The sequence below is a fragment of the Charadrius vociferus genome, unplaced genomic scaffold (assembly GCF_000708025.1).
Source record: "Charadrius vociferus isolate BGI_N301 unplaced genomic scaffold, ASM70802v2 scaffold544, whole genome shotgun sequence".
Taxonomy (NCBI): domain Eukaryota; kingdom Metazoa; phylum Chordata; class Aves; order Charadriiformes; family Charadriidae; genus Charadrius; species Charadrius vociferus.
The window spans coordinates 78,226-89,120 of record NW_009648162.1 but is presented as its reverse complement, the minus strand read 5'-3'; the positions used below and the strand labels follow the sequence as shown (position 1 = coordinate 89,120).

General features: G+C 61.0%; 1 protein-coding gene across 1 annotated transcript in view; it reads left to right on the top strand.

Moving 5' to 3' along the window:
- Positions 1-1,962: 1,962 nt before the first annotated feature.
- The window catches only part of HSPA12B (heat shock 70kD protein 12B), a 12,358-nt gene continuing 3,425 nt past the window's right edge, over positions 1,963-10,895 (top strand). The window contains exons 1-8 of the mRNA XM_009884092.1: positions 1,963-2,005; positions 5,084-5,184; positions 6,508-6,632; positions 7,390-7,576; positions 8,072-8,176; positions 8,365-8,481; positions 8,989-9,160; positions 10,870-10,893. Coding sequence (XP_009882394.1) covers positions 1,963-2,005; positions 5,084-5,184; positions 6,508-6,632; positions 7,390-7,576; positions 8,072-8,176; positions 8,365-8,481; positions 8,989-9,160; positions 10,870-10,893 — 874 coding nt within the window. The remainder of the gene's footprint in view (positions 2,006-5,083; positions 5,185-6,507; positions 6,633-7,389; positions 7,577-8,071; positions 8,177-8,364; positions 8,482-8,988; positions 9,161-10,869; positions 10,894-10,895) is intronic.

Here is a 10,895-nt window from a genome sequence, read left to right as displayed (position 1 = left end):
AGAGGCATGCGTGTGCCCTGCTCACGCACACGCGTGTGCATGGAAAGCGGGGGACCCGCTCGCACCCACCGGCTGAGATTGCGGGGGTGCTGGGCTCACTGGGTACCCCAAAGTTTCCCCTTGCAGGGGCCGGGTCTCCAGCGCTGGGTGAGGAGGGGCACGGGTGGACAAAACCCCTCGGGGGGGTGCTGGAGGACACCTCAGCCCCCTGGTGTGCTGCCACCAGCTGCCAGGGTGGGCTGAGCCCACTCACCTTCCTCACCAGGATCCCAGTCAGGGGCTTGGCAGCTTGAGGATGAAGGTGGCCACCAGCTACCTCCCCCCCGCCCCCCCCAGCAAGAACTGCTGTCAGTTTGGTTTGCTGATATGGAGGATTTCAGCCATCCCGGACCCTGAGGGTCCGCAACAGGCCCTGGACCAACCGCCTGGACCTTCCCACAGCCATGGAGGGGCAGGGAAAGAAACCGTGTAGTCACCAGAGCCCAAGGTCTTGCTGCTCCCTCCGGCTTGGCCCAACAGCTCTGTGCATCAGCAGGATGTGGGTGGCCTCCCCCAGGAGCTCAGACACCGGGGACAGAGATGTGGAGGACATCTCTGCACAGCCCCCATCAGGCTGGGGTCTGGGGTGACAGACTCAGGGTTACCCCCAGCCTGGCCCTGGTGCAGCACAAGGGGTGTCCAACCTGCAGCCAGGACAAACAGACACCAAAAATGCAAGCTAAGCACCCAGGCAGGGTTTCTGCCACAGACACAAATTCCCGGTGTTGGAGGGGTCATCCCATGAGCACATCGTTGCAGGGCACTCTCACACCCTCATGGAAAGTCCAGTTTTGGTGGAGAAGGCCCCCTGACAGCCCCAGCCTGTCAGATACCCCTCCCCCCTGCAAGGACCACCAGCACCACCTTCCCCACTGCGGTTTGACCCACAGCATCGGCCACAGCTCCTCCTCGCTCAGCCCCTCGCCCTCCCCTCCGCCGGGGTGGCCAGAGCAGAAGCTGCCCCCACCCCAGTTCCATGGAAGGCTCAGCCACCTGCAATTTTTAGCACAAGGCTTTTTCTCGTGAGGTTGCTGTAGAGCAGGATCTGGCCGCCGGGCCGACAGCGCGTGGGTGGGTTTGGCTTGGAGCAGAGCCCCTCTCCCCGATGAGCTCAGCCTTATCCTGACCCCCCCAACTCCGTAGGATGAAAGCGGCCGGTGCGGGGCAGGCAGCCTCAGAGGCGATGGGATGCTCTCGCATCAGGCAGAGAGCCAGGAGCCGGTTTATTAGCTGGGGAAGGAGTTTTGGAACTGGTCAACACTCAGTCACAGCCCATAGGATAGGCAGGGACACCTTCAGCCATTCCTTCTGCCAGCACGGCCACCATGCTGCAGGGAGCCCTGGCCCTGTGCAGTGACAGCTTTAAGAAAATAACTTTAAAGGATCGCCTGCCCTCAGTTTCTTTCTTTGGTCAAGCCTAAAAAGCTGCAGCGTGGACACCATGCTGGTGGAATGGCATTTTGCACACATCTGTATCACGCACATCTGCCTGACTTGCCTAATGAAAGGAACCCCGTTCCCCGCCTCCCATAGAGGCTGTGCCAGTGCCGATCGGGTGCGTACTGAACTGGGACAGCCCCCCGCCACGGGCAGGGGGGTACAGGCTGAGCCCCCAACCTCCTGCACCCTATTGCAACCTGAGCCTCCCAACCTTGGGGTCTCCCACCTTCAGCCCCTGCTCCTGTAGCGTCCCAGGGGATGGCGGTTGACAGCCAGCCCTGTGTCCCTGCCGGGTCTTTGGGGGGGGGCTTGAGCCTGGGATCACCCAGTAATGCTCAAGGGGGTGAGGGGACCGTGTGGGTACCCCAATCCATGGCAGGTTGTGCACCCCACTGCCGAGGGGGCAGTCGGTGTGTCTGGGCACACCGACACTAGTCCCATTGTCCCTCCTCCTTCTCTTGCAGCTGGGAAGGTGAGGCCACCATGTCGATGCTCCTGGAGCCCGGGATGCAGAGTCTCCGGATGGGTAAGGCTGCTCCCCAGGGATGGCGCCCAGCGGGGACAGCAGTGGGTGGGGGGGTCCCTCTTGTCCGTCCCCCCCCTCCCATCTCCCCACCAACAGGGACAAGTTCTCTACAAGCGTGACACTGTGGGCCCCTCTCCCATCACCTCCCCGTGCCCGCCGGTGTCCCCACCACCACTCCCCCAGCCGTCCGCCCCCTCCGCAGTCATCCCCCCGTCTGCGGCACGGAGGAGCCCCCCACGCTGCTCCTGCGCTGGAGTAACCAGAACCAGCTGCGGCCGAGGAAACTCGACCCTGCGAGCAAATGCAAGCCGGGGAGCAGCCTGAGCAGAGAGGCCATTGCAAGAATTAACCCCCTGCAGGGTCGCCCCAACACCCCCAAATCAGTGGGAGCTCCGTGCCCACACGCTGGCTGGTGCCATCTCCAGCTCTGAACCCACAGGAAAGATGCTTCGTGTTTGTGGCCCCGGGATGGGTCTCCAGAGCCGCAGGCTCAAAGCTCAGCTTGGGCAGTGCTTTTCCCCCTCCATGGTCAGGGGACACCACCAGCCTCCCCCCTACACACACTGCGGGGGCTCTGCCAACACACAGAGACGCCCGGAGGGACGTTCCGGTTTGTCGGGGATCAAATATTCATGGCACAGACACGGGATACAGCGAAAGGCACTTACGGAGCAGGTGTGAAGGGACCAGAGCTGCGTCGCGACAGGGAACAGCCGAGCGACCGGCACAGCTCCCAGGGGCACGTGGCACCGGCACAGCACCGTCCCTGGCACTGCGGCACCGAGTCTGGGGCAAGCGATGTGACGGCGACTCGGCTCTCAGTTGGCCAAGGGGATAAAGCATTGGGGATCAGCCAGGACCCTCACTGCCAGGACAGGGCCGAGGGGAGGTCCCAGAGCACCCCTGCTGCAGGCTCTGAGGCTCCTGAGCTTCCAGAAGGATTTAGGGAGCTGCCCCTTGGCCGACCTGGTGCAAACTGGTCACAGCGGGAGCTGGGGTGGATTCACCTGGATGCGGACACCAGCTGCCAGCACCCTCTGGCAAAAGGAGATGTGGGTTTTACACTTCCCCGAGGAACAACCGCAGAGCCTCCACCATCCACAAACCCCACTATAGTCCAGCTGGGAGCGGGCGCTGCTTGTCCCTGCTTCCATGGGTCCAGATCCCAGCAGGGTCCTGGCACGGAGCCCCAAGCCCAAAGTGTGGGTCGCGGCAGAGCCCATGGGGTGGACAGTCCCTTGGCCTTCCTGGTGTCACCACCGGGACCCCACGTCCCATTCCCAGCATGGCCATACCCCGACCAGAGCCAGGGCCGGCCAAGCCCCTTGGGAAAGGTGGCCCCACTCCATCAGCTGCCCCAGCCCCTTCCGGGCTGTCCCCCACCAACAGCTGGAGCCCGTCCACCAGCTCATGCTTTTGCAGGGTGGATGATTAATCCCCTCTGCTAATTGGAGCCATGTGGCAGGAGGAGTGCAGGCAGCAGGCAGCCCCCGCGCCGCGGGCATTCGAGATGACCCCAGGGCTCATCCCGTCCCCACGAGGGCTGGGCTGGGGTCCAGGCGTCCCACTGGAACTTCCACAGCAACCCCAGCCCAGGCTGACAGACCGGGATTAACGGGGATCCCTGGGACAAGGCTTCTGCTGCGGGAGGAGCTGTTTGGGGGGTTCACCCAAGGAGATGCAGAGCTGACTGGTGTCTCCAGCAGGAGGAAAGCCCCACTGGGCCAGGAGCTGCAGACCAAGGCGCCTGTCCCCGTGTCCCGCTGCAGTGCAAGGCAGCGTGATCCTCCCCGAGCTCCTTGCGCAGGCAAAACCTCAATGTCTCAGAGTTGTCATGGGCTCACACAGGAGTTATTGGGTCTCCACCAAGCTGGGTTGTTCTGCAACATGGCCACGGGTCTGAGCTTGGGCACACCTCCCCTCACCGGGGGCTGAGGAGCTGGGTCTCCACAGCCTCAAGCTGCAGACGCTCTCTCTGCCTCAGTAGCTCACCAGCATCTCTTTTCCAAGTTTTCCCCCCTGTTCCTGCTGGATACAAGCTTTTCAGCTGCTTGCCTGGAGCAGACTCTGGCATCCTTTGCCGTTGTCCCTGCCAGCCGTTGCCAAGCTGAAGTAGCATGTATTTATGTGATGATGGCTGTCTTGATTTAAAAATAGGCAGCTCTGGAGAACCACCATGTCCCTTACTGCTGCAAACACGTCATGGGTTTTTAGTCCTGACTCTTCTGTCATCAACTGCAAGGAATTAGACCCGGCTGCTCCTTTGCTGGTCAAAGACCACTGCAGTTCCACTTCTCTGGTTCCCCTTCAGATGTGCCAGGCAGGATCCATCCCACCTCAGCTTGCTCATCTACAGGGGAAGTGTCTCCATCTGCAGCCACCCCCAAAGAGTCTCTGTAGAGTCAACGGGGAGAAACTGGGCTTGCAGGCTCACCTGACTCATTTTAGATACTGGCTTCAGGACGAGACAACTCTTCCTCCGTGTGCAACTTCCTCTCCGGAGGTGGAGAAGACATTGAACCTGTGTCGCATCACCAAAGCCTGCCCACACCAGCGAGCTGAACCCCTCCCTGAAACATCATGACCAACTCACCCTGACCCATCTTCTTGCTGAGCAAGAGTTGACGTCCCCCAGCCCCAGAGGAGAAAGTCCCTCAGTCCTGCAGCTCTTCTCTGGCCACTGTCCCCATCCTCTGCACGGGTTCAAGTCCTATACCCAAGAGGAAGGGATCCCTGTGAGCTCACCAATGCCAACACCAGGCACAATTGGTTTCTGCACCTCCTTATGATACCTCCAAGTGGTTCCTCATTTGCTAATTAAATCTATGCTGATTAGATCCTTCCTTACACATGGCTGAAAAAAAAAAAAACACGTGGGAAGTCTCCTGAGCCCAGAAGTGGCCCATGCAGAGCCCACCAAGAGCAGCCCCTGCAGCAGCCCTGACCCCACCACTGCCAAACCTGCATCGGCACTGGCTGCATCTTCATCGGGATATCAAGTGTTGCCCTCATCTTGGGGAAGGGTCTTCAGGAGAGGTCCTTGGATCCCATCCAAGTCTTACCCTGCTGTGTCCCCAGGTGCCAATGGTGAGCGGTGCCCCACGCCGTCCCCTCCTGGCTCTCCAGGGACACCCCACGACAGCTGCAGCATCGCCCCGCTGACGCCCTCCCAGTCGCCGGTAAGGGAGTTGTGGGGTCCCCTGGGGCTGCCAGGGTCTGGGTCCCCTGTGTTGTCCCCTCTGATCCTCCCTTGATTGGTGGTCTCCCCCCGTTGCCTCCCTTCCTGGTCTGGTTGCCATCCCCACCACGCACCACGGTATCAGCTGAAGGATGGGTCAATCTATCACCAGGGTTCAAATCCCCTCCCTTAGCTGTGGGATTTATGGGATGGAGGCTTTTTCCAGCGCAGGAGGCAGGAGTGGAGCCAGAGGAAAGACCAGCATAAGTCCTTGCAAAACTCCTGGAAACTCCTGGTCTCCAGCTGAATGTCCCAGGGGACTGCCCGGGGTGGAAGGACACACACAGGGAGTGTGCTGGAGCCGGTTCCTCCCCGGCGCTCGCTGTCCTGGCAGCTCCCTGAACATGCACATTTCTGAGAACCACTTCACCCATGCTAATCGCTGGCTTTTTTTTTTTTTTTTTTTTTTTTTTTTCTCACAGCTAGCTAATGCCTGCACTTATCAAATCTGGATATGTTAAAAGTTAATGAGGGCTTTTAGCTTTCCACGTCTGCCCCGCGTGCTGGGAGGCTGCGGCAGCGCGGGGCGGTGACAGGGGCACGGGGATCGCTGTGTCTTCACGGCTCCTTTGGCACCACCGCTCCCCGCCACCTCCATCTGCTGCTGTGGGCACCGAGGGATGGAGGCGAGGGATAGGGGCGCGAAGGCAGGACCAGAGAAGCATCGGCTGTGGGACGCAGCACGGGGAACCCCTTAAAGCACTGGGGCCAGGAAGGTTTTCAGTTGGGTCACCCACGGGGACACCTGGGATGAGGTGCCTTGGAGCGAGATCAGGAGCAGGGAAGGTTTTGGGGTATCTCAGCTAAAATTTGCCAGGGTTCAAGTGTGGAGCGCTCGGCGCCACCCTAACCGGGGGAGAAATGGAGACCCCGACCACCACCCCAGGCGGCTCCTGTGGGCAGAGGCTGCAGGCACCCATCCCTCCCCGGGACTGCCCAAATCCCCTTGTCCCATAAGCCTCTTTGGGAACAGCCACAGGGACATCCCAGAGCCCAACACAGACAGTCCCTCTTCTCGGTGATTTGGAGCTGTGTAAGAGAAGGAATTGCCCCATGTTGTCGCCATCACCGCAGAGGAAACCTCAGCATCACTGTGTCTCTTGCCCAGGCAGAAACCACGGTTCCTGTGGGCCTGATCCAGGAAAAATTAACCCTTTCACTGATTTTTTTTTTTTTTTTGCCCCTTTTCTGGAAGCAGCCAGCTCTGCTTCGATGCTCGCCTGCAGGGCAGAGCCTGTCCCTAACAGCCGCCCTTGCCTTTCAGAGGAGCGAGGCTCGATCCCAGCAAACCGCCTCCTTCGCCGTGGTGGTGGCCATCGACTTCGGCACCACCTCCAGCGGCTACGCCTTCAGCTTCTCCAGCGACCCTGAGGCCATCCACATGATGAGGTGAGGAGCAGGCAGAGGTCCAAGAGCTGCTCCCAGGGCTGTTAAAGGACATTTTGCGCAAAGCTGCTGGAAGTTGGCGTGCTGGGAGGGAGGGAGGGATGGATGGATGGATGGAGCCAGGCTGGGCAATGAACATCCACACCATCACGGCTGAGGGATGCTGCCTGGGAGCAGGTGGTGGAAGAAGCCTGTGAAGGTCCTTCCAGTACCCAAAGGGGGCCTACAGGAGAGCTGGGGAAGGACTTTTTACAAGGGCATGGCTTCAAACTGAAAGAGCATAGATTTAGATTAGATATTAGGAAAAAAAATTCACTCTGAGGGTGGTGAGGCACTGGAACAGGTTGCCCAGGGGAGTTGTGGATGCCCCATCCCTGGAAGTGTTCAAGGCCAGGTTGGATGAGGCTTTGAGGAACCTGGTCTAGTGGAAGGTGTCCCTGCCCATGGCAGGGGGCCTGGAATGAGATGATCTGCAAGGTCCCTTCCAACCTAAACCTATGATTCTATGAAATGGGTCTTGCACAGAGCAGGAGAATGGGGTGAGAGCACCTCTTTGTTAGCCCTTTGTTACAACAACCTGCATGGGTGCAGAGGACCCCTGCAGGGGTTCCACAGGGAGTAAAGACTCCTCAGGGGTGTTGGTCCCTTCTTTGTCCTTCTTTAAGGTGCTTGAGGTTGTGTCTGTATACATAAATGAAACGGGGCAGGACCCGTCCTCTGGCCTTGAGGTTCACGGGCTGCTGCCGGCTCCTGTCTGCAGGAAATGGGAAGGAGGGGACCCGGGGGTGGCCAACCAGAAGACCCCCACCAGCCTCCTGCTGACTCCGGAGGGCATCTTCCACAGCTTCGGCTACACCGCCAGGGACTACTACCACGACCTGGACCCCGAGGAAGCCCGCGACTGGCTCTACTTCGAGAAGTTTAAGATGAAGATTCACAGCACCAGCGTAAGTCCCTGCTCCCATCCCCACCACCCCAGGGTGGCCCATGGGGACCTTGGCTGGACTGGAAGCGAGCTGAGCTGGCCCCAGGGACTCATCCCACTTTGCAGAAAGCAAAGAGAGGGGTTCACCAGAGGGAGGAGAAATCCGGGAGGGCTGGAGAGGGTCTACAAGCGAAACCTCTGATCATCAACATCCCGACCGAGTGCACCCAGCTCCCTGTTTGCTTTACACACACTTCGCACATCACAACATCTTAGCCCTTTTTGGGGGGGGGGTGGGGGTGTAGGTTTTGGTCCCCCCCCATCTAAGCTGCTTCAGGGCAGGTGGATGCGGCTGCAGAGCGGCTCTTCGAGTGCCCGTACCCCAGCCGGCCTGTTTGGCATGGAGGGGGGGATGATCAACCTGCCCGAGGCTTGCCTGATGGGAGCCGGGATGGGACCCCAGCCACATCCCAGCACCCTCCCTGACCTGTTTGCCTGTTACTGCTCTTCCCGGCAGGACCTCACCATGCAAACTGAACTAGAAGCTGTCAACGGGAAGAAAATGCAAGCGCTGGAGGTGTTCGCCCACGCACTCCGCTTCTTCAAGCAGCACGCCGTGCAGGTAGGACACCCCGGCACCTGAGCCCAGGTCTCCCTGCGCCATCGCGCAGCCCTCCTCTCCCTCCCCAAAACGGGGTACAAGTCATGGGCGTCATCCTCTCCGCGTGTTGCTTCCTTGACCCTTCACCGAGAGCCCCGATGCTCCTGCCAGGAGGGTTCACCTCTCACCTGCTGCTTTTTGCCTGGCAGGAGCTGAAGGACCAGTGCCCTTCCCTGCCTGAGAGAGATGCCATCCGCTGGGTGATCACCGTGCCCGCCATCTGGAAGCAGCCGGCCAAGCAGTTCATGCGAGAGGCTGCCTACAAGGTGAGGGGACACCCCAGGGGGGGCTGTTCCATGTGGTGACGCTCACAGGATGGTATTTTGGGGGGGGGCACCTCCTTCTCCCCCTCTCCCTGCAGCTGCTGCCTGCATCATGATGGGTCTCTGGTTTGTCCCAGTAGCCCAAGGAATAGGAGCTGGACTCTGGCTGATGGACGTGGGCTGGCTTTGAAACCTGGTGTTGGTGGGGTGGGAGGGTTTCGGAGCTGGGTGTGCAGCAATGGGGAGACAAGAGATGGGGACGTGTGCTCCCCCAGGGATGGGGGGCTGCCCCTTGGGTGCTCGGTGCCACCGCTGGGTCCCACCCCTACAGCACGGGTGGTGCACCACCGTCATATGGAGGATGTCTGTGCAATACATAGTGCCTGTAAGGGCACAACGGCCGGGGATGGGAAATCTCTGCCGGAGCACATCCACAAGACCACGGCACACAGGGACGCCCTGATGCACCGGCACCTTCTCTGCCCTGACCCCACCTTGTCCTCCCCACAGGCTGGGCTGGTGTCCCCGGAGAACCCGGAGCAGCTGCTGATCGCGCTGGAGCCCGAAGCCGCCTCCATTTATTGCAGGAAGCTTCGCCTCCACCAGCTGATCGACCTGAGCTGCAAACCCCCGGCCAACGGGCTGGCACCGGACCACTCCATCGACTCCAGCTTTCGGCAGGGTGAGCGGCCGCCGGGGACAGGCGCCGGCAGAGGGTCCTGGTAGGGTGTGGGGCTGGAATAGCAGGAGATGGAGCACACGAAGAATCAGGCCCCCCGGGCCAGGTCTTGAGGGTCCGGCAGCAGCCCTGGGGCACAGCTCAGCAGAGGCTGCAGCGGTGGGGTCCCTGGGCTGAGCACCACCCGTAACCCCGGAGCGGGGTGCCGGAGAGGGGCTGAGGTGCAGGCTGAGAGTCTGACTGACTCCCTCCTGTCCTCCTCCGCTCCTGTCTCTTTTCCATTTTTCCATCCCCTTCCCTCTAATTTTCCCATCTCTGATACTTTAGCAAACGAGACTGGTTCTGGCAAAAGCCATTTGGGTTCCCGCGCAGCACTGGTGTGCACTGGGGTGACCCCTCGGTGGGTGTAAAGCGAGCGCAGCAATCCTGCACCCCTCTATGTGAGGACAGAGAAGGGCTGGTTCCACCGCCACAGGGACCACCAGCCCGCGGCATTGACTAGCGATGGGGGAAACTGAGGCAGAGATGAGTGGGGCACTGTACCGTGGCTGCTCCCCGCCTCTGGCAGCCCTGGGGAGCCCCACTCCCCTCTTTGCCACCCCGTTCCGCCCTCCCCAAACCCACAGGGCCAGGGCAGGCGATGGCTGCTTTCCCAGGAAGCATCCAAACTGTGTGTGCCCCGTGGTCCGAGCCCCTTTCATCTGCCCAGCCCGCCCTTGACATCTGCCCACACCACCCCAGGTCCCTGGGCCGCCTCTCCCCTTCCCTCACCCCACATTTCCAGCTGGAGCCGTTTCTGCTGGCTCAGCCAAAGCCATCCTGGATTCCTCCCAGCAGCTCCGCTCGGCCTCAGCCACCCCAGCCCCTCGCCTTCCCTTTCCCCCAGCCCGGCCCCTCCATACGGGCCAAGCCCTCGGGCTTCCCAATCCCACATCAGCCTCCCCGGCCGATGCCATAACCGTAACTCGGGGACTGGGAGAGGATCCACCCGCTGCTCCGGAGCTGATAGACCCTCCGCTGAGCTGCCTGTGGGGATGCTCACCCCATGCGTGGGAGTCTGAGCGTTGCCTCCACTCCAGTCACAGAGCCGGGGCTTTACCAGAGTAGATCCAGTTTGCCCAGCTGGGACCAGGCCCTGAAGCTTGGATCTGCCAGTGTCTGCAGTCCCTGTCCTGCGTGTGGCCGGAGGGCTGGGGTCACGTCCAGATTCACGAAGGGACTTGAACTGCATCCCAGGGCTGAAGTTAATGAAATTAGTGTGCTGTATCCATCTCGGCATGCCAAAAATAGGCCAGGATAACCCCACCTTCTCCAAACAGCACCCTGCCCTTCCGGGCTGCTTTGATGTCCCCTACCCCGGGGACAGGGGGAGCAGAGGAAACCCCACCCGAGCTGGGGAGAACAGGGGAAGAGGTGGCATCACCCAGGGACAGCTCTGGCACCACAGGCTGGACGCGGTGAGGTGGGATCCCATGAGATCCTGCAGGATCCTGGGCAGAGCAGCAGGGTGGCTGGACCAGCTCCTCCACGGTGGAGCTGAGGCCATGTCGGGTGGGGAGCAGAGTGGGCAACCAGTGCTCCCAGCGCAGCCCCAGCAGCCCCCTCCACAGTGTTTCCCACCTGCTGGGGGTGGGGGTGGGGGGGGAACACAGGGATGCTCCTGACCCTGCTGTCCCCCAGCCTGATGCTGGCCCCTCCGCTCTGTCCCGCAGCCCGAGAGCAGCTCCGGCGGTCCCGC